General features: G+C 40.3%; 2 protein-coding genes across 4 annotated transcripts in view; both read right to left on the reverse strand.

Annotated features, from left to right (window-relative positions):
* RTF2 (replication termination factor 2) overlaps positions 1-16,584 on the reverse strand; it is a 63,549-nt gene extending 46,965 nt beyond the window's left edge. Inside the window, exons 1-5 of one of the 2 annotated variants that reach the window (XM_034433066.2) lie at positions 16,193-16,584; positions 14,427-14,521; positions 14,242-14,335; positions 13,334-13,473; positions 7,673-7,751 (exon numbers count right to left, since the gene is read on the reverse strand). In XM_034433066.2, coding sequence (XP_034288957.1) covers positions 7,673-7,751; positions 13,334-13,473; positions 14,242-14,335; positions 14,427-14,521; positions 16,193-16,261 — 477 coding nt within the window. In that variant the 5' untranslated portion in view covers positions 16,262-16,584. The remainder of the gene's footprint in view (positions 1-7,672; positions 7,752-13,333; positions 13,474-14,241; positions 14,336-14,426; positions 14,522-16,192) is intronic. The other variant, XM_034433064.2, reaches the window with a different exon arrangement.
* Positions 16,585-19,829: 3,245 nt separating this feature from the next.
* Positions 19,830-23,826, reverse strand: part of CASS4 (Cas scaffold protein family member 4) — a 45,802-nt gene continuing 41,805 nt past the window's right edge. For both annotated transcript variants that reach the window (XM_034433051.3, XM_034433049.3), the window contains one exon: positions 19,830-21,698. In XM_034433051.3, coding sequence (XP_034288942.2) covers positions 21,285-21,698 — 414 coding nt within the window. In that variant the 3' untranslated portion in view covers positions 19,830-21,284. The remainder of the gene's footprint in view (positions 21,699-23,826) is intronic.

The following is a 23,826-nucleotide window of genomic DNA, read 5'->3' on the forward strand; positions in this document are numbered from 1 at the left end:
AGATATGGCCAAATACTTTGTTAAAAAAAAAATGTGGCTAAATGGGGGGGAGGGGCAATAAAACTTGTTTTTAAAAAAAGAAAAAAGAAAAGGGGTTTTGGAACAACTGTATTGAACTACACAACTGTTGTTGTTTTTTTAAAAAATATCTACTGGCAAGAGAAAATATATTAAATTAATTAAATTAAATGAGCCCACCTCGGAATTTCTAGTTGAAGCCCACAATTATATTAGGAATTATTAACAGTAGGCTGTTTTTAGTCTGAAAAAAAGACCATACATTTTTCTTTGAATTTTTTTCATTTTAAAAGAATTTACAATTAATCTACTGCCAATTAAGTATTGCTGACTTTCTTTAGATAAAACTAGTTTCAACTTACGCCTTCTTGCATAAGGTGGCTGGCCCTTGAAAATACTTTGGCTCAAGGGTGTGCAAATGCCTGACAATGTGAAGGTATACATTAAAGCACACAGCGAATGTCCTGTACAGTATGGCTTCAGAGATGTATACTTCCCCAGGCTCAATTGATCACATCCCAGTACAGTGCAGAATGTACAAATCTTTATCATGGTTATCTCTGTGATACTTTTTCTTTAGCTTCTTTGCTTTTGTTTATCAACTTTTGACTTTGTGATGCTAGATTCAAAGAAACAGGGAGACAGGGAAACTTCTGTTTGCTCTACTTTATCTCATTCTTTCTTCATCGCACCAAGTAGGCAAGCTGTGAAAGTTGGCCATAAGAAAGCCTGAGCGCCAAAGAATAGAGGCCTCTGAACTATAGTGCTGGAGAAGACTCCTGCGAGTCCCTTGGGCTGCAAGGCAGTCAGTCCTAGAGGAGATCAACCCTGACTGATCTCTAGAAGACCAGATCCTGAAGATGAAACTAAAATACTTTGGCCACCTAATGAGAAGGAAGGACTCCCTGGAGAAGAGCCTAATGCTGGGAACAATTGAGGGCAAAAGAAGAAGGAGACGACAGAGAACGTGGTGGCTGGATGGAGTCACTGAAGCAGTAGGCGTGAGCTTAAATGGACTCCAGAGGATGGTAGAGGACAGGAAGGCCTGGAGGAATGTTGCCCATGGGGTCACGATGGGTCGGACACGATTTTGCAAGTAACAACAACAAGGCAAGCCTGCATTACAGCACATTGGGGGGGGGGGAAAATGATATAGTCACACTGCCGTCAAATGAACCAATATTTATTCACACACTACTGTGCTAGTCAGGCAGTATCTCAATTAAGAGAAAACCTTACTTTTGAAAGTTAGGAATGAATCAACTCATATCTGCTTATACTAACACAACTGGTTTCCCAGCATCCATCCTTCCGAGGTCTATAAAACGAGGACCCAGATTGTTGGAGACAATATGCTGATTCTGTAAACCAGTTAGAGAGGGCTGTAAAGCACTGTGAAGTGATATATACCAGGTAAGTCTTATTGCTATATCTTAATGACTAAATGACTTAATGGCTAAACAATTTAAAATCTGCTTTAACAGATTTTTATATGTCCTTGTCTGACCATAAGACTACATAAAAACGTTAATATCTAGAGTGGTTTTTTTCTCTCAGTAAGGTCAAGCTGTTGCACATAATTCTCATTTTAACCTTAAATTCTGTAAAATGGGAATGTCAATTCTGCTTCTTAGGCTGCTTTTACCGTCTATTCCTTCCGTTTGTCTTAAAATAGATTTTTATGTGAAAATGATCGTTTGAAACAAATCATCCGAACTCCCACTCCGTGAGGATGTTTCAAGGGAAAAAATGATCTTGCTGCCTTCCAGATACCAAACATTACTGCAAGATTTTATAAAATGAGAGCATACATGAAAATGTAAACAAACACTAGGAAGTTTACAGCAGAAGACAGCACGTCCTTGCATATGTGCTGGAATTCAGAAATGTTTGAACATTTTTCCCACACTTAGTGAAAACACAGATATATCTAAAAGAAGACAAGACTCCCAACTTAACTTAGAATGCGTTCTGTTTAACGGAATCCAGAAAGATCTGGATCATTCCTCTGCCTATTGAGAACATGCCTAATCTTCAGAAGGACACGTAAACCCTAGATGAACTGATGCAGAAGAGAAAAAAAAGTTCCTATAGATAACAGTTTTTTTTGTTTTAGAAGAGAAGCTCCCAAGTTGCCAAAATGTTATAGGACCATAGCAAATTTCCTTAATTCTCAACAGACTCTGCTGCCAAGCAGGAAGAAGCTGAAGGGAGACGCCTGGAAACATCCAGAGGTTATGAAAAAAAAATGAAATCCACAGTTAATGGACACCTGACAGAGCAGCAGTGGTGAATGGAGGCAATTTATTAATACTAATAAGGGCTAAGACATAGATTCTCAGTCATCCAGGTCATGGTTGCCCCAAAAGTGCTTTTTCCAGGAGGCAACTGGACTTTGTTTTTTCATCCAAGACGCTTCTTCAGCTCTGACAGGATAGTGGAGAATTATATTCCTTGCAGACAGTTGGCCATTTGCATCCTTTTAGACCAGGGGTGTCAAACTCAAGGCCCAGGGACCGGATCTGGCCTGCGGGGTTCTTAGATCTGGCCCAAGGGGCCACCCTGGAAACAGCAAAGGACTGGCCCACAGTGCCTCTGCCAGTGAAAACGGAGCTCAGGAGGCCTGCGGGCGGCACTCCCAAGATCCGTTTTCCCTGACAGAGGGTTGCAGGAGGCCGTCGCAGCCGAAATGGAGCTCAGCAGCCCATTTTTGCTGGCAGGCCGCTCGGACCACCACAGGTATTCCCGACACAAGGTATTCCCGACACAAGTAACGTCAACCTGCCCAAACATTTCTTGGAAAGATAAACTAAAATGATATAATTTTTTTTTCTGAATTATTCTAAAATAGATGACGCTTCTGAAAGTATTATCTACTCCTTTATTTTTGCATTATGTACCATGTGTTTTATTCTACACATTAATATATTAAACTTTAATGAAAAGAAGAAAGACAAAAGGGGGGGAGGGGCAGGATCTTATGCCTGAATGATATAACAGTGAATGGATGGTTGATAGCAATAGCATTTAGACTGATATACTGCCCCATATCGCTTTACAGCACTCTTCGGGCAGTTTACAATGTCAGCGTATAGTCGCCCTCCTCCAACGATCTGGGTCCTCATTTTACTGACCTCAGAAGGATGGAAGGTTGAGTCAACCTCAAGCCCCATCAGGATCGAACTCCAGACTGTGGGCCGATTTAGGCTGCTATACTGCATTCTAACCATTGCGCCTCCAGGGTCCTTGATGGTTGTTTTTGTATTAGATTTCATAAATTCTTATGCAAGATCCTTTCATAAGCAGCTTTGAGAGAGCCTAGGGCTATAAAATAGATATCAACTTTTTAATTTTAAAAAATCATACTACCCCAGTAAGGTTTATCTATCACAATATTCTTCTGTGAAATGAAGTTTTGAATGGGGTCCACAATCAGCTGATTAAGCAATCAAAAGTAATACAAGCTGTAAAAATTCAGAAATGCTATGTACTAAAAACAAAAGAGTTGTACCAATATCCAGATGTTTCAAATCTGGTCCCTGCCCAGCAACCCTAATCTAAAACAGCAACCATGCACACTATATTTAATCTTTTTTTTCTACCCCACGGAGATGCAATCAAAGTAATTTGTTAAGCTTTTTTTCTTCCAAATGGGATAGCAACAAGCTTGAGCAGACCATCCCTTCTGCACATACCCCCTTGCATAGGGGCAAGGCAAGTGATTAAAGAGAAGGTTCTTTCAATGGTTCAAGGGAGCTTGTTATTAGGGCAACAAGATAATTTGGGGGGAAATGGGTAAACGAGAGAGAGAAAAAAATAATTGCCTTTACTCCATATATACAATATACTGCGAAAGAGCCATAGTAAACAGCCCAACCAAAGCCCAAAAGAGAAAAAGACTCCAGCTCCTCTCCACCAGTAATCAGCATCTAGATCAGCAATATATCGTATTTTTTGGAGTGTAAGATGCACTCCCCCCCCCAAAGAGGATGAAAAGAGTCTTATACACCGAATGTAGCCCCATCCACCGCCGGCCCACATCCTTTGGCCTCTGCCTCCTAGCAATTTACCTCCTTGCAGCAAACAGCAAACAGCCCGTTTCAGCTTCAGCACAGCCTGATTAGCACAAGCAGCTGATTGTTGGTTGGATCTGCCTCCCGACCCTCAGCTGTTTCAGGCTGCAGGGATTGCCATTGCCTATTGCCACATGGGACTCCTGCAAGCAGGCAAATTGCTGGGAGGCAGATTTTTTTTTTCCTTCTGCTAATCAGGCTGTGCTGATTATTTTCAGGCTGTGCTGAAAATAAAACTAAAGCAGGCTGTTTGCTGCAACGAGGCAAATTGTTGGGAGGCAGAGTTATTGTGAGTGTTTTACGAGCCTTATTTTCTTCTTTGTGTCCTTTTGTTGTAAAATTTCTGTCTAGAATCAACGATTAGCTGGAATTTAAAAAGCATTTCACTAACGAAATGTTACCTGAAGGAAAATAAAGAGAGGGGAAAAAAGCTTTACATCTAACAGATTGCTTGCTGAATAACTTACTAATTCTGATTACAATATCAATCTATGCAAAGAAAAAAACGTAAAACAGTTCCAAACTGGTAAAATTTCATATTTCTTCCCATATCCATGCACTAGCGTATATCTTGTTTTCCTCCCCAAAAAAGGTAGATGTTAGTCCAGAGCATCTTATACTCCGAAAAATACAATACTTACTCCAAGGTCAACTTCAGACCAACAATCAAGTAAGCAATACCCCAATCAAGAAACTGCCAAAGAGTCATCAGTAAACAGCTCAACCAAAGAATTTCAACGACCGCCTTCACCCAAACAGACAGGCAAGTCACCAGAATATAAACTGACAGCAAACAGCACTCCTTACTAGCACTTATGATCTAGTTTGAGTAATGAAATGTTTGCAAGAAAACAAGCAAGCTCAGAGAGTACCAAGGACCCCTCATTTCAACTACCAAGCTACCAATATTCTCCTTTATTGGTACAATATACTTACTCTGCATCTGTGATCATCAATGTGCAGTACAAGAATGATGTGCATCCAAATGCTACCGTGAGGATGCAAAAATATAGTCTAGGGCTAAGCATAACTTGATATGCATAGGGTGCATATCACCCTTTGATGGCCCCAAGAGTTTCTTCCGCAGAACGTGTAAGATTGACCCTTTCAGTCATCTTCTCTTTTTCAGTTACGGTGGAAAACGAGTGCCCAAAGCAAGGGAAATTCTTAATATTTGCATTTGATCCTTAAAATCCCCCAAACAAAACAACATCAAACCTAATCTTGTTCACTTTTGAAGTAAAAATTTGGTAGTTTGGTATGTCGCACAAAGTGTTGAAGTTATAGGAGTCCTATACTTTTTTGCTGCAGTCTCAGTTGTTCCTATTAGGTATTGCATCTAGCCATCCATCCATCACTGTCTTCCTTCCCATTTTTCCCAGGGAAAACAACTGTCCCAAAGCTCTAGAAGACATGTCCATCAGCATGCCCACCAAAGCATGTCCTTGCTGTGAAGAAACTGCCCACTTATGTATTAGAACAAAGGAGGGAGACCCACAGTTTCACGAAAAGCCTTTCCATTTTCGCTATCTGCCTCATCTCAGGAAAACAGAATATTTGGGGAGGGGGACCCTCAATAAATTACTTAATCAAGGGCAGGGGAGTAATAGAGCAGGGGTGTCAAACTGGCGGCCCACGCATCCAGCATCCCATGCAGGCCATACCCACCCCAACTCCACGAAGGGAAAAAACATTGTGATACGTCACATGACAGCAACGTGACGCTGCGGGTTTGACACCCGTGCACTAGAGTCTAGACTGACAACACTGCATAAAAGGGAACTAAAGAAATTGCAGAGCTCAGTAATTTTATACACATATACTCTACAGATATTTATGTTTAGCAATTCTTTCACAGACTTTGAGACTGGATATTGATGTCTGTCAAGCCACTCTCCTTCAGATCTAATTTTCGTTTAAAATGTAGGCATTGATCAGAATTTGAAAAGAATTCTGCAACACGCAAAATGATCATTACAAATGCATTTAATGATACAAAAAACACTCATAATCTCTCTTTCCAAGGAATATTTTAAGATGATTTATTTCACCAGGCGGGCCTGGACTAATCTTTTCCCTCTTTTTAATTATGCAAATTTTAATTGGTTTTTAAATGATTGGGGTGTTTTAATTTGTCTGGGCCAAATTGTTTAATTCGATTTTACTTTGTTTTTAAAATTTTGTATCTATGTATTTTTACTGTTTGGCTGTTCACCGCCCTGAGTCCTTCGGGAGTAGGGCGGTATATAAATCAAATAAATAAATTAATTAATTAATAATAATAATAATGATGATAATGATAATACAGTATTTAATTCAACAATGTCTGTCACTCTGATTTCTTTCTCTCAATCACCTAACAATCAAGTAGCCTCAGTGAAGAGGACAACTGTAAGGATGTTTAAGCTTGTTTTGTGAAGGATCACGAGAAATAAAGACAAGAACCACTACAGCTAAAGGAACCATTTTTAAAGAAATTCAGTACAATAAACAAAACCTAAAATACCAATACATCATTGTCTGTCGACATTTGTATTTCAAACTCAAGAAGCATCACCATGTCAAAGCTCTGCATTTACTGCAGTAGTAAAAAGGAAACAAATTTAGAAACCACACTGTTCAATGCTCTGTTCATTTTATATGTGGACAATCACAGAATTTATGTTACTACGAATAACTATGAACCATGAAAAGCCAAGGCTGTCCATATTGCAAGGTTATTCAGTGGGTTGGTTATGGGTTTGCAGCATCGGGTTTATTGTCAGGTGCAAGCAACTAGATCCACACATGCAGAGTTTAACCTAATATTTCATTATATTCTGCCTATTACACAGAAATATTCCAGATTGCTTGCTTTCTCTTGGGAATAGACAGATAAGACTCTATGGAGCTGGGGATGCAAGTGGACCTCTTGTGGTTGCACAATGATTCAAGGCTAATCTCCCATTTGAGTCCTCCTGCCTGCCTAGTTAGGCATTTCCTGAAACACAAAGGAACTAAAACTTCAAAGACCTGTGAACTCAAAGTGACACTAGAACTAGTTCTATAGCAACCATTCATATTACCAAGAAGTAAGTATCTAGATTTGGAGGCAATACTGAGACCTTCAGAATGAAGAACAGAGCAATTTTGTCAGCAGAGTTCCTTAAAGAGTAGAGCCGAATAAAAGAAACTGGAAAAAAAAACCAGGAAAACAAAATCCCAGTTCTAGAGACGGATGTCAATTTGGCTAAAAGTAAAAAGCTTTGCGCTTGAATGAATTTTTATTGGGCTGCCAAGACAAAAGACAAAGATTTCCATTGAGTAAACAACCAGTGTCCTTTTTTCAATAACCACATGCATCCAAAACCAAAAGGAGGAAGTGAGGATAAGTATTTCCCTAACTTACAACTGCAGTCTGGTTAGCTAATATAAAACCTTTGTTAAAATCCACAGGATTTAAGACAGTGTTTCTCAACCTTGGTAGCTTCCAAGGTTGAGAAACACTGATTTAAGATAAAGGAACACAGGACAAAGTTATCCTAGAATAGTGCGTGAGAGAGAGACACACACACAGGGAACAATCGGAGGAGGTAACGTACCTTGTGACAAGTTTCCATTTTAATTTCTTTGAGAGCACGTTCAGAAAACACACACCCACAGTTGCGCAGGAAGCAAAAGCTGAGAAAAGCAAAGGAAAAGAGATTTAGTAAATTGAACACACAGCTCTTAGTGCAGCTAAAGCAACTCTGATTAGAACAGTAATCCTATACAGGTAGTCTTTGAGTTACGATCACAATTGAGCCCAAAATTTCTGTTGCTAAGCGAGACGTTAGTTCACTGAGTTGTGCCCCATTTTACAACCTTGCTTGCCGCAGTTGTTAAGTGAATCACTGCAATGGTTAAGTTAGTAACATGGTTGTTAAGTCAATCTGGCTTCCCCATTGACTTTGCTTGTCAGAAGGTCAGAAAAGGCGATCCCATGACCCTGGGACACTGCAACCGTCTTAAGTACGAGTCAGTTGCCAAGCATCTGAATTTTGATCACGTGACCGCGGGGATGCTGCAACGGTTGTAACTGTGGAAAATGGTCATAAATCACTTTTTTCAGTCCCGTTGTAATTTTGAACGGTCATTAAATGAATCGTTGTAAGTCAAGGACTACCTGTATATTTAAAGCTAGTAACAAGACCAACAGAATTCATGTATACTTATTTCTGTGAAAACATATATAGAATCCCGCTGTAGGTAATGTTATGCAGGCTAATTTTTAATCAATACACTATTTGTTTCAAAGGTATCCTAGTTGCAATGTTGCACACTCCTTGTTAGGAATTAAATCTCTTTGCAAGGCCAGATTTTCTAAGCAAATCTCTGACTAGCAACAATTTGCAGATGGAGTACGGAAGTAGTATCCTGTTGCAGCAAAAAAAAAAATTTCCAGAGCTTACTGGATAGACAAAACAAGGAAATATTACTCCCACGTTCCATCTGAGATTTTAACATGATGCTGACATAATGTAAATAATGTTAATATTCTTACCAGATAAAGTTTCTGGGAAATCAAATACGCAACACTTATTTAAAAAAATATTTTCAACTAGCTTAATCAACTAATTGCTTTTGAAAAGTATGACTTCTGGTGCATGATCAACTCCGAAACTTCTACTTTCAATTTGTCTTCAGAAAAAAAAAAAAATTATTGAAATTGATCATTCTGTATTTCCCGGAACGACTATGTACTTACCATAGATTAATATGTTTTTTTTCTTAAAATGTTCATTTTAGCATTTTAAGAAAAAACATTTTAAGAAAAAAAACAACATTGCAAGGCTACAATATTTCAGTAAACTAATAAACACCAGTATCTCTTTACTTCCATCAACATGGGTGTTTCTTAGATTTAACATTTTCTTCACCAATTGTTAAAATATTGGGTTACAGGTACCGTGTTTCCCCAAAAATAAGACATCCCCTGATAATAAGCCCAATCAGGCTTTTGAGCGCATGCTCAAAATCCTTCCGGAAAATAAGCCCTCTCCCAAAATATTTAAACGCATGCACAACCAATCCCCGCCATTTCCTCTAGTTAGGGTTAAGGAGACAGAGCTGGAAATCAGGTAAGACAGCAAGAGGAGTCCTGTTTTGCTCCACGTGTCCCAAAATAATAAGACCTCCCCGAAAATGAGGCCAAGCGCTTATTTTGGGATCCAAAAAAATATAAGACTATAAGGGTCTTATTTTCGGGGAAACACGGTAGATCCAGATATTTCAGACGTAAGCCTGTAAGTCATTCTTGGATGAGGTTCACAAACATTCATCAATAAGACTGATTTCTTTGATAATGTAAAGGTAAGAATTTTGATAATTAATGAATATGTATTTGCAACAAAGTCTTACTGAATACATTGAGAGCTAATTGTACAAATTCTAAGGCTGCTGTAAACAATCTATTGTAAATACTAATGACTGCGTAATCATATGTTATGTTTGGCTTACTGTGAAGGAAAAAGGGAGGGCTAACAAGGATCTGAATGAAATAAGGAAGATCAAGCACGACACATTTTCCAGGACCTAACAGTAAAACCAGTGAGAATAGTACTTATTGCTGCGTATATTTATTTCTTTAAAAAGTGTATTCAAAAGAAATTGGGAATCTGGCAGTTCCTTATGTTTGTGAGAACAGAAAGATGCAAGAAGAAGGGGAAAAAAATAAGACCACCTTCAGTGTGTATTTTCTGTCTTGTTTGGAGTTTCTATTTTGTATCTACATTACTCTTTTTCATTTTAACACACAATTGTATAGTTAGGGCAGGTGTCAGCAACCTGCAACTCTGGAGCCGCATGTGGCTCTTTGGGCCCTCTGCTGTAGCTCCCTGTCGGATGATCCCAGCACTGGCTGGCCCCATCCTTCACCCTCCCCTCCCAGTCACTCCTCGCCTGGCCTGAGAAGGCAAGGGCACCTGCAGGGGATGGAGAAGCGGCCAGGGCAGAGATAGAGAGATACAGAGAGGGTGGGTTGGGGAGAGACATAGAGAGATACAGAGAGACGGGGGGAGAGAGAAGGACAGAGAGGGAGAGAGGAAGGGGGAGACAGAGAGATGTCAAAAGGATTTTGTGGTTCCCGGTGTTTCTTAACAACTTGTTCTCTGCCCTAATGACCAGCTAGGTAGGGGGGTCATGTGACTGGTGGAAGTGAGTGACATTGAGTTGGCCACGCCCACCCAGGTTTTGTGGCTCCCAGTGTTTACTTTTCTGTGGGAAATGGATCCAAATGGCTCTTTGAGTGTTTAAGGTTGCAGACTCCTGAGTTAGGGACTGTGGATAATCAATTTCATAATTTATACTATTGATAATAAATTATCTGCATTTGCCTTGAAGCCATTTGATGTTACATCACAGGGTTTTTTAAATAAAAAAAACAACAACTATGCTCCAGGGAGTTCATAAGAGACTAAAGACAAAGGATGAATACAAGAAGAGTTCACTCAAGTACAGCCAATTTTCCAGTTTTAATAGAGTTTTGCTCCTTCACTAGCAGTTCCAGAATTCTTTTCTTAATATAAATTCTTAATTAAAAAAATAATCCAATAAGAATTTAAAACCCCTGTCACAGGGTATTGCAAATATGGTCTTCATTGCTGTGACATACTGAGTAATAAATCTGCCTGGGTAAATATGCTTGTATGTGGATTTCAGACTGGCCTATGTGCTGCTTCTCCAACCTTCAAACCACAGCATAAGTAATTGTAACCTGCTCAGAACTATTTTTTAAAAATCACATGCTAAATAAGAGCACAAATTTATTTATTTGTTTAAATTTCTAAATGAACCCTTTAGCCCCATCTAGTTTAAGCTGCAACTTTAATCACATTGGCTAGGAAACAAGTAACATTGGATTTAACATATAAAAACATTTTAGGACTAAATATTCAGCTGAGGTCTGTCTGTATATAGGTGTTTTTAATAAAGAACTTTTTCTTCATTTGCTTAAGAATATGGATTTACTAACTCAGTGTCATCAAAGGTTTCTTAGCCAGGGAATCTTGTACAGCAGGAATGGGAAAAATTTCAGATGCCAGAAGCCATCACAATGGAGCAAATACTGTAATATAATTGGACTTTTTAGCATTCATGAAGTCTTGTCAGATTTCAATAATCTGCTGGTTGGCCTGAAGTCCCAATGGGGGAGTTCTATTCTGGAGGTGGTGCTAGATAGACAACAAATTCTACCTCCCCCCCTGCTTCCCACTCACCCATCTTTTTTATTGGTCATATTGATATATTTGCTTTGTTGTCTTTTTATTTTATTGTTCTACTATTTTACTTTCACTCTGCTTAGCCTTCCATTTTGTGGGATTCAGCCGGTTCGGGCGAATGGTAGTTCCAACGATCAGCTGGTCCTGCCCACCCACCCACACCCGCCCTATCCTGTCCTATATTTCCTTCTTTCTGGCTCAGCTGATTCCCGTGCCTCTGCTGTTCTACTTACCGGGGCTGCCTTAGAAGATAAGCAGCTGAGCTTCAAATTGCTGTATTTTGAACGCTGCGCACATGCGCGTTAGACACAAGCGCAAAGTACGTGCTCACCGAACCGATGGTTAAACCGGTTGCATCCCACCACTGCCTGGGATCCACCAAATGGAGGCCCTTAGCTGATCGTACACACAGCATGTCTCTTCTGCCAGATCTAATGGGACAGGCTGAAATAACTGGAGAGGCAGTCCCTCAGACACCTTGTCCCATGCCATGAAGGACTTCAAAAGTCAAAACCAGCAACCAGAAAAACTGGCAACCAATGTAGCTCATGGAGCAGAGGTGTAATGTGTAATGTTCAGGGGTGGGTTTCAAAACCCGTCGCTACTGGTTTGCTTGTGGGCGCGTGCGCAACACTTCTGTGCATGTGCAGAAGCGTCTGGGCGGGTGGGCGGAACCTCCTGCCATCGCCGCTACTGTTTCGCCTGAACCGGGGCGAACTGGTAGCAACCCACCACTGTCTCTGTTGTAGGAGTGTACATAAGTGTTCATGCTGCTGCATTTTGTACTAGCTGAAGCCTTGGGTTAGTCTCCAAGGGCAACCCCATGTAGTGTATGTAGTCCAATCTGGAGGTGACAAAGGCATGAGTGACTGTAAACAGAGTCTGCCAATCCAGGAATGGCACACAAGAAGGAGCTGTACAAAGGACCTCCTAGCCATGACTGCCACCTGCTTATCGAGCTGGAGTTGAACAGAGTAGTTAAGGAACAGCATTGTGAGTAGGCTTTCAGGTGCTTCTGATAACATTTAAAATGGACCAGGAACCAGAAACCTTGGTATGTTTGAGACAGATATGACTGTCTCATATAGTGGGAGGTCCGTTATTTCGTGGCATCAAATGTTGTTGAGTGGTAGCACCTGGGGCAACAGTAAAGCAAATGTTTCATTGGGAGTGATGACAGCAGCTTTTACTTACTGCTTGGTGATGGCAACAATCAAGATACACTGGCCTTTGTATTCCAAATAGAGTGACTTGATATTGCTAAGCAGCAGCAGTAAGTAGGAGTAGGCAGTATCTGAGTACGGGCCTGAATCCTGTGTCTGCAATGGAATCCATCAACCTGGGCAACAATTGCAGTATCTTGCCTCTCTCATATTTTGTGAAGATTTCAAGCAAGCAAACAAATGGCTATTTAGTGCAATCACTGACAAGTGTTTTTTGTTGTGAACATTAGAGGAATCTTTACCTGACAGAATTACAACATTCAATCTTCGTTCGAAAATATCATGGTGGATGTTTTCTGGAGTGGAAGAGAGATGGAGGGAGGCAACTGTGTCCCTCTCAAATCATCCCACTCTGTCCTTGGTGCCTGAGTTTGGTTGTTTGGTTGTCTCTATCTTTTAGTCACGATTCCACGCATCATTCAAACAAATCTTACCAAAGATTTATACATAAATAATGTCATATTAACAGTTTTCTTTATTTTTCTTAATGATATCTGACATGGAATATTGTTTTTCACAGGGATATTATTTTCACTGAGCTATTTGTTACTACCTCATCAAATATTGGAGTCACACATAATTATAACTTCTTGCACCGTAAATCATACATCTACTGAACAGTTTTTATAATGCTAGCATTCAATATCATTTTACAAATTCTATTTTCATAGTTTGGAAAGATTATGGAACACAACAAGCAATCTTTTTATGAAAATGGCCATACTTTAAAAAAGACAGCAAAGCATGTTATTTATAACCTAATTAAATTGGAAACACTTACCGATGCCTTCCATTCATTTCCAATCCAACCACAGGGCAAATAAAACGTGCACTTTGGATGTCAGCATATTTATCCCCTTTTGTATTACCCTTGTCACCAGTCCAAGCTGGATTGTCTGAGAGATTCAATTCTATGACATTCTGCAAGAAATGAATCATACGTTACGTAAATTGATTTGACACTATGATAAAGAAAGTATCACCTAAATTGGAAGACAACAGTAGGGTATGAAAAATACAAATATTCTAGAAGGAAATCTATTTGGTCATAGGGTGTAGATGCAAGCAGGCAGTTTCTGGTGATAAAAGCATTTTTCTCAAATTAGGCTAAACAACACCAATGGACCTTTATAAGTTTAAAAGCATAAGGGAAGGAGAAAATCTCCCTTCTTTATAGGAAGAATTGTGAGTGTTTAGGCATAAGAAGCAAAAAGGAGGCAGTATAGGCAAAAAGAAGCAGTCTAACAGCATATATTTATGTCACAGAAGCAAAAAAGAAACATGTTGGTGTTTGGCTTTGGAAGAAAATGCATTTCACGTATCCCCAATTTTTTCTTAAAAAAACCCCATACTGTGTAAATTTAAATTTTATCGAGAAATAAATTTGTCGGTAAATTTAAATTTAACACAAAATAGTTTCTTGCGGAAGCAACTGCCTACGAAGGCTCCTGGATTGGGGCTGAAAGGCGAAAGCGGAAGCAGTATGCTCCGTCCCATATTTGGGTAGACCAGGTTGCCCTGATAGATGGGTCTCACTGAAAAAACACTTCATACTGTGTAAATAAGATGCTTCAAAGTTTCATTAATATCAAGGAAGTTTATGTCAAGAAAATAAAGATAAATTTTGTAACTCTCCGTTTCACTTGTGTACTATAATCATTAACATGTATTGTTAATAACTTAACATACCTTAATACTCTTGATATGGGATGCAGCCTCCACAAGGACTTTATCAGAAGATTTATCCAGCAAAAATTCAATGACTGCATCTTTGTTGTACAGCCTATAGCAAAACATATATTGTGAAAAATAGGCTAACTTTCCAATTCAAATTTATTCAAAAATTTGAAAAAGAATTTAAAATATAATCTTACCTGCCAAGTTCACAAGCTACTATAGGTCTGCTTAATTTTTCTTGACTTAGAGTGCAATAGTACCATTGGGCTACTAATTCTGCATTTTTGTCAACCTGGGGAACGTAACAAATTATATACCATTTTAGAAAAAGAAATAATAGTTAAAATCAAAATCTTTGTACTTACTTTCTATACTTTTTTTTTTGACCCATTTCAATTTGTATAGATATCCTGTAGTTGATTAACTAAGCTACATATGTTCTCCTGTATTGGAGTCTACATAATACATGTAAATATTACTGTGTGCCATGATCTATGTAGATGTAATATTTTCTTAGGCTATGCTGGCTTTTTTAGTTACTGCATCACATCACACCAATTACTTTCAGGATGCTACATTTCTACTTTATAGGTTGTTTTTATTTTATTATCAAATGTTTACACCTCTTTATTCCTTGTGACCTGGGCAGCACCCAGATAAAAACATAGAGAGCTGTAATAAAAACAAAACAAAAAATGGCACAAACCAAGCAACAACCAGCAAAGCCCTCTACCAGAAAAGGGCTTCAATCACCTTCACAAAAATAATAACAACTTTATTGTCATTGTACATGTATACACAGTATACCCATACAACAAAATTCACAACACCCAAAGACCAGGTCCAACACACATAACAATCCCCAAACATACTCCCACCCACCACAAATTCCCCACCCCTAAACCACCCAAACATCCACATAACAGACCAAGTAATGCTGTCCAACAGCTCACTGATGGTGGCCCTTTAGTTCATTGTTGAGTGCAATTATAGCTCCAGAATAAAAACTATTCAGAAAATGTGTGGTCTGAGTTTTAATTGTTCTGTATCTTCTACCAGAAGGCAACAGTCAAAAATGAAGTAATCACAGAAGTAAGCAGGTGCCCACTTGCTGGGTGTTTATTTCACCATGCTTATTCACCACTGGAATCAAAACTGAGTCTAGTTGTTGACACAATGACAAGTATATGCCCATCTGGATATTTCTAATGTTGAAGAGCAAGTTGTAATCCCACATATATATCTAAAATCAATCATGTAAAAACAGAGTACAATAATCTGATCATGATGGAAAATATGCTCTCCTGACAGCCTGAGGACAGCAAATCCCACCCATGCAACCCCATTAAAAAGAAACACTTGCTGTTTTAATCAAACCGATTCCTAGCTGCCTCGTTACTCCTGGAATTACTTCTCCCTAAGCGGGTTAACATTATGAAATTCGATGAAACTCTCGTCTGCTGTACAGGTAGTCCTCGACTTACGATCAAAATTGAACCCAACATTTCTGTTGTTAAGTGAGAAATTTTTGTCCCATTTTACGACCTTCCTTGCCACAGTTGTTAAGTTGTTAAGTGAATCACTGCAGCCGATAAGTTAGTAACCCGGTTATTATCTAAGCCTTCCCATTGACTTTCCTTGTGAGGTCACCAAAGGTGATCACATGACCCTGGGACACAGCAACGGTCATAAATATGAATCAGTAACCAAGCACCTGAATTTTGATCACCTGATCATGGGGCAAGCTGCAAATATCATAACGGTGAAAACGGTCATAAGTCACATTTTTCACCGCCGCTGTAACTTCGAACGGTCACTGAATGAACTATTATAAGTCGAGGTCTACCTGTACTTGCAAAAAGGACCCAAAACTCAGGTAGTGGATCTATTTGGGCCATCATTTCTCTGTTCCAGAACGGAATACACTCCCAGCCTGAGCTCTCCTTTCTGAACCCGGTCTCACCTTCTCCACCTTACGAGGGCCCTTCACCAGCTCGTGCCGTTTCGGGATGGTTCCTCCATCGCAACCCATTTCGCCTCCAACTATCTTTCTGGAAGTTCCGGGTTGCCAAGGCAAAAAGACTCTTCCGGTCAGGTGATCCGAGCTCTTCCGGCGCAGACCGAAGAAATAGGAGGTAAGAAGTGATGACGTTTGCAGTTACATCACTCGGGTAACCTAGCAACGAAGCTGCTTTCCCAAAGGCGGAAGTGTCTCCTTAGGGCTGTATTCGCACTGCAGCAGAGGTCTCCAACCTTGGCAACTTTAAGACTTGTGGACTTCAACTCCCAGAATTCCTCAGCCAGCAAAGCTTATCTCTAGGACGGCGTTTCTCAACCTTGTCCACGGGAAGAGGTGTGGACTTCGGTTTCAAGCCTGGCTGCGGAATTGTGGGAGTTGAAGTCCAAACATCTTCCAGTGGCCAAAGTTGAGCAAACGCTGCCCTATTGCCCTGCGCTCGCTCAGCCGGTAGGTGGAGTTCAGGAATCAGCATTTCGTGCGAATTCACTAACCTGCGTTTTGTGGCGGAGTCAGTATGGGGGTGATGATGTGAAACTAATGCACCAAGACAAATTCCTTGTGTGTCCAATCACACTTGGCCAATAAAGAATTCTAATCTATTGTATGTGAAACTCAAGATTCTGACCCCAACCACACTTACTAGGCAGATTTGACCCAATAACAGAGTTGGAAGGGACCTTGAAGGTCATCTAATCCTACCCCCGCTCAAGCAGGAGACCCTACTACACCATTTGTGACAAATGGCTGTCCAATTTCTGCTTTACAATCTCCAGTGCACCTCTAACTTCTGAAGGCAAGCTGTCCCATTGATTAATCGTTCTAATGGTCATGAAGTTTCTCCTTATTTCTAGGTTAGTTCTCTCCTTCATTACCTTCCATCCATTGTTTCTTGTTCTGCCTTCAGGTGACTCACAGTGGAGGAATAAAATAAGGAGGATCTGTTGGTAAGATGGGAATTGCTTGGCGAATTTAAACTTCTGTGCACAGTGTCTGTGATCTGTAAACTTCAAACTTTACAAAGAACAAAATATTTAATTTCTGGCGCTCAGGGTTTGGTGCTGAGCTTGGTTGTTTCCTTGAAGATGTTTTATTTCCCAACTAGATAACATCATCAGTGCCAGTGAGGGTGGGGTTTGTCCCTGTTTATATAGCAATAGCACTTAGATGTATACCTAGTTTGCCCTGCCAATGTTGGTGGGAACATGGTTTTCTTTATATCCCAATCAAGAAACTGTCAATCAAGAAACTGTCAAAAAGACTTCAGTAAACAGCCCAACCAAAGAATTTCTAAGAACAGCCCCACCCACACAGACTGGCAAGACACCAGAATATAAACTGACAGCAAACAGCACTCATTACTAGCACTGATGACATTACCTAGTTAGGGTAATGAAACGTCTACAAGAAAACAAGCAAGCTCAGAGACCACCAAGGACCTCTCATTTCACCCCTGAGCTACAAATATTCTCCTTTATTGGTTTTCTTTTTGATAGTTCCTTGATTAGGATATTAGATGATTCCTTGTTTGTGTGGTGTTGATCCTTGCTTATCTGAATATGGGAATGTGTCTAGTCTTTTTGATTCAATGTTTTTTTATGTACTCTTTTGAATAGTGTGTAAATGTGGCTTATCTGTATTGAGACTGGTATGTCTACATGCCAAGCTTCCTAGAATTCACTGGCATTTTTGGTTTGAACTTGATCTAAGATGCTAATAGTAGCCCAGTTGAAACTCTGATTTGTTCTGTCTATTTCAGTGTTTCTCAACCTTGGAAGCTTGAAGATGGGTGGACTTGAACTCCCAGAATCCCCGAGTCCGGGGCTGCTGGCTGGGGGATTCTGGGAGTTGAAGTCCACCCATCTTCAAGCTTCCAAGGTTGAGAAACACTGGTCTATTTGTTGTGAGATGAGTTTTCATTATGAAAGGAAACAACCAAGCTTAGAGAGCACCAAGAACTCCATAGTTCAACCCCCTCAGATACATATTAAATAGCACTTAGTCTAATAAGCTTGAAAAGATTTATGTTCACTGTAATGAACAGATTCCTTTAACATCAGCATGTGATATTTTCTGACAAAGCTTTTAATAAATATTGAACTTTTTTAATTAATAGCAGAGTAAACTAAAAATCTTCAATAAGTTTTCTATTGAAGATGGAAGGAGCAGTGGCAAAGGGGTTACAAATGAGTAATAGCTTTTCCTTTTAAAATGTAGTGAATTAGAAAAGACTTGTTGCACAACAAAAGATGCCTCTTCAATACTCTGTATTTATATTTACGCAATGTATTTCCATAAGGGCAGGTAATACTTTAACGGACACAGTCATATAACATAGTAAATTCAGTTAGTGTTAACCTTGGTAACATTTCTTGTATGTTAGTGTGTTCAGCATAGGCCATTTTGTTTGTGGTTCAGTGTAAAGCAGAGGTGAAATCCTAATTTTTTTTACTACCAGTTCTGTGGGCGTGGCTTGGTGGACGTGGTGTGGCTTGGTGGGCGGGGCTTGATACTGTAAAATCTCCATTCCCACCCCACTCCAGGGGAAGCATACTGCAAAATCCCCATTCCCTCCCCACTCCTGGGGAAGGATATTACAAAATCTCCATTCCCACCCCACTCTGGGGCCAGGCAGAGGTGGTATTTGCCGGTTCTCCAAACTACTCAAAATTTCTGCTACCGGTTCTCCGAACTGCTCAAAATTTCTGCTACTGGTTCTCCGAACTGCTCAAAATTTCTGCTACCGGTTCTCCGAACTGCTCCAAATTTCTGCTACCAGTTCTCCGAACTGCTCAAAATTTCTGTTACCGTTTCTCCAGAACCTGTCAGAACCTGCTGGATTTCACCCTGGTGTAAAGTTATGTAAAGCCAGAAAATGGGTTATGTAAGGTTATATAAAGCCAGAAAGTGGGTTAATTCAGTAACTTAATAAAATAACATCCTGCCTTTTGCCCCAAAGAGAACAATACATGCTGGGGGAGGGCTGAACATTATTTTATGAACTTCTGCTTATTCCTCATCACTATAAGAGCAAACTCAGCTTTTCTCAAGGACTTCCTCTTGAAGTTCATTGGGCTTTTAATACTGGTCTTCAAATCCATAATTCATGATATCTACCTTTTTTATGTTGATATCCTAAAAGCAAGAGACTAATAGTTATTTTGTAAACATTTACATTGATTTTTACCTATTATAGAACAAGTAAATCCTTCTTGGGCTAAACAACCTTACATACACAAGGAAGGATTAATTTTACCTAGTACCTTCTTTTTACATACATACATATATTCATACACATACATACATACATACACATACACACACATTAGGTTGTAAGGGTCTGGAAGATTCCCTTTTATTTGTTGTCTGTTACTTTTCCTTTTTTAAAAAAAAATCTCTCATTGTACAGTCACACAGAATGATGTCTTTTCTCCTGTTTGTGAATAGTGCTCCTGTTTGAACTGTAAGTAAAATGCATGTTGTTGATATGAAGATAGTGTAATTCTTTAAAAGGAGCAATTGTCTCAAGAAGGAAATGAGAAGAGAAATTAAGACAAATAACAGACCTGAGACCAATTAGTAATCATGAGACTGTTGAATAATTTCTATTGTTTACCGTGCTTTTTGCTACATAAATAATTCATACTATACCATTACACCTGAAATCATGGTTAGTCACAGTAGCATTTGCACCATCTTAAAGAGTCCACCAGAGTTTGTCACACCAAGTGAATGGTTGCAAGAATGGCTAATAGCCTGAGCAGTATTGTAACAGTTCATAACAAGTCCTCTAAATAGCCCTAATCTTGTCATATCAATTTACTGCTAGGTTCTTCTTAAATGTATATCTTCTCACCCCATATCTCTACGGGGTAGAATGCTACAGTACAGTTACCTTCAAGCAGTCAGACGTACATGCTTTGTAATAATAAAAACCCTAACATGTCTAAAAATCCGACACAGTTTTTGTGAACACGCTGTTGTGGTCCGCCAGCAGCCTGCGGAGCTGGCAGTAGAGTCAGACAGCGATGAGGCTGAGGAAGAACAGGGGCCAGTCCTGGAGGCTGGGGAAGGCCCAGATGAGGGCTCTGCGTCAGAGTGATGTGCGGCCACCGGGGAGTGATGTTCGGACTTCGGAGCTTCCAGAGGCTGACAGTAGAGAGGCAGAGGAACAGGAGGAGCTTGTTCCTAGTGCACGTATGAGAAGAGCTGCCAGAAGACAGGAGCAGATAAAGCAGAGAGGACGACTCGGGAGTAGGGCAAGAGATGATTGGCCTCTCCCATAGGGCTTAAAAGACCAGCAATGGCTCTTGGCCTCTTTGCCGGAAAACAACGTTGAGAGAATTGCTTCTTGTTTCACTGTATTCATTTCTTGTCGGCTTCTGCTTCTGAAGTTCTGCTTCTGAACTTTTGCCAAGAAAAGCCTTTGGCAGCTTGCCTAATTATCCCAAGGTCGGTGATAAATTGAGGAATGGTGTTTTGAAGAATTTGCTTTAATTTAGTTTGGACTACGCTGAGAATGAGTTAATTCTCAGCTGAGAATGAGTTAATTCTGAGTTAACAGCTGAGTTAATTCTCAGCTTTTCTAATGAAGTCTGTTTGTTTTCGAACTGTTTGTATTTAATACTAACTATTTGGGCCTGGGTCACAACACACGCTTAGAGTCTTAATGAAACATTTTGCCTCAACAGAACACACAATTTAAATGGAGTTGTATAAACTGAACCTTGACCCCAAGCTACCTATGATCAAGGCTGATGTCTGTACAGATGTTCAGGATAAATGTCAAGGTGATACAAAGAAAAGCTTCTGCTCGGAAAGTCTTTATATCCGGATTTTTGACAACGGGAAGAATTTAATCATGCTTAAACATTTGAGAGAAGACACTCTTGGAGGCCTCTCGCTCAGCATTGCCTGGAGTTGTATTAAGAGACACAGAGAGGGGAGTCGACATACATCCCCACCCCCACATGGGTGTACTTTACCCCGTCCAAGCACTAACATCTAAATTTGCCTTTTGAACTGTTCCAGTATTCCTTCATTCCATCGTATCTCGAAATTGCTGTGTGAATTGAGATAATTCATCGGCTTGATCCTGAAGGTCTTTAACTGCCTCAGGATTTGGATATTTCATTGCGGCATTTTTGGTTGCAATTGCCAGGCTTTTCAGCAAGCCACAAAATGTGCTGCTGCCACGCAAGACATCATTCCGGTTAGTTTTTTCAAGGGCTTCCTGACACAAGGTGTCCACCAACTTTTGGCCTATCATAATGATCAGCTTGCTCTTGGCAATGAAGATTTCAGGAGTCCGGTTATCACTAAGAGTTTTGTGGAAAACACCAATGGCTTTCTGGACAGCTCCAAAATACAGTCTGGAGAGGCTGGAGAGTATCATTCTGTTATCTGGATCTTGTTTGCTGAGAGTCCTTTCTTTCATTATAGGTGGAGAACTCTAGAGAGAAAATGCAAAGAAGAAAAACGTTGAGAATTCCTACTATAAATATTGTGTAGCTTGTCCTGGAAATCCTATCAGTGGTTGTGCTGGCTGTAGGGAGATCTTTTACTCTAGTACAGGGGTGTCAAACTCAATTTCATTGAGAGCCCATCAGGGTTGTGTTTGACCTCGGGGGGCCGGGGTGGGCATGGCCAGCTCGACGTCACTCATGTGGAGTGTGCCTTTGATGGCCTGAGTGCTCTGCCAGCGAAAATGGGATCCAGAGCTCCGTTTCTCAGCTGGGACAGCCTCCTGCAACACTCTGCCAGTGAAAATAGAGCCCGGGAGGGCCAAACACAGCCCTTGTGAGCTCAGTTTTTGCTGGCAGAGGCACCATAGGCCGTTCTTTCGCTGTTTCCAGGGCAGCCCCTCTGGCCAGATCTAACCACCTCACGGGCCAAATCCGGCCCCCAGGCCTTGAATTTGACACCCTGCTCTAGTATAAGGGCATCAAGATGAGAAAGGCTGTTTAAATTGCTTCCTCTCATCAGAAATATGAAGTACATGGAAATACTGCAATTAAGAAGGTAGAAAAATGTCTTAGTGATAAGGCTATTTGTCCAACTAGCCCAGTGTGTTGGCAGCAGGTCTCCAAAATGTCAAGGAACTGTCCCTTGCTTGTGTGGGAAGAAAAATCCAGGCACCAGAGACAAAATGGAGGCAGAAGGGTAATTGGAAAGAGGGCCCATTTATTGATGAAGCAGAACCACATGGGTTTGGGGTTCTGGGCAGGTGACAAAATGGAGTTGAGAATGGGTGGCTTTTATACCTTCTTTTGGGCTTTTCACTTGAACTTCCTGTTTCTGTGCAAGAACATGTATTCTATTGGCTGTCGTCAAACTACGTATGGGTTATATAGGGGTCATAACTGACTCTATAGCGGGCTGTCAAACTCGCAGCCCGCAGGCCAGATGCGTCACGCACAGACCACACCCATGCCTGGTTTAGCAAAGGGGAAAAAAGTCCCGATATGTCACATGCCGATGCTGTGACGATGCGAGTTTGACATCCCTGCTCTATAGGCAAAATACAAATCCTAGGTGTTTGTCTGAGCTAAGTTTGATTGAACTTTGGACTGCTCTGAGGGTGATGCAATGAAGGGGCTTGTGTTCTGAAAGGGTGTTGGATAATTCCTATTGTGGCTTAATGGCTTTCATCCTGTTTTGGCTCTTGGGTGAGGGTATTTGCTTATGAATAGAGCTATCTAGATAGTTGTCATCTTTCAATAAGCTCTTTATCTCTTAAATGTTGACGTTTGCTATGGGCTACTAAGGAAAGTGGGGGCTGCTTTCTGCCTCTAAAAAAACATGTTTCTCCATTTCTCCCTTTGGGAAGTATAATAATCTGCCTTTTTTAGTATTCCTCAAAATATTTCATTCTTCTAGCGGTGTGTGTGTGTGGCTTCCCATACTTCTTAAGTCAGCCAGGGACTTTTCTCACCATCTTTAACTATCATTTGGCTACATTTGAAATGATCTGTTCCCAGCCTGATAAGGATTCAAGAGATGGCTGGGAAAGGTGCCTGTGTCATCTGGGAAATGGGTCAACAGCCTGCTGATACAGGGAAGGTATGAGTGAAAGAAACCGAAGAAGACTCTGCACTAGCAAGATGAAAGAGAAATTTAAGTTCTAACATTAAACTAATCCAGTTGTTGGAATTTCTGTAATGGTATCCCTTTCTCAATAAATCTCAATAAAAAAAGAACTTGGTGAAAATCTTATTTTTAGCTACCAGAAGCCCCGGATGAAGTTGTTTGTTTGTTTGTTTGTTTGTGTGTGTGTGTGTATGATAACATTCTCTACAACATGTAGACTTTTGAATTGGGATTCCTTGTAAGGGTATTTCTACACTGGCTCCAATTCAGCGCTCTTGAAGCAATCTCCCCTATTCACTCTCCCATGTCACTTGAAATGGAAGAGGAAAGAACTGGAAAGCCTGACTGATCTTGCAAACAGAAAGGGAGAAACAGACAAAACTGTGGCAAATTTTGCTTGGATATGTCCAAGTTTTTCCACTGGAACTCAGGAATTCCAAAGTGGGATACAGCAGAGGTGAAATGTTCCTGGTTTGGACCGGTTTGTCCAA

This window comes from Pantherophis guttatus, chromosome 3 (genome assembly GCF_059756535.1).
Source record: "Pantherophis guttatus breed Tessera chromosome 3, ASM5975653v1, whole genome shotgun sequence".
In the NCBI taxonomy this organism is placed as follows: Eukaryota; Metazoa; Chordata; class Lepidosauria; order Squamata; family Colubridae; genus Pantherophis; species Pantherophis guttatus.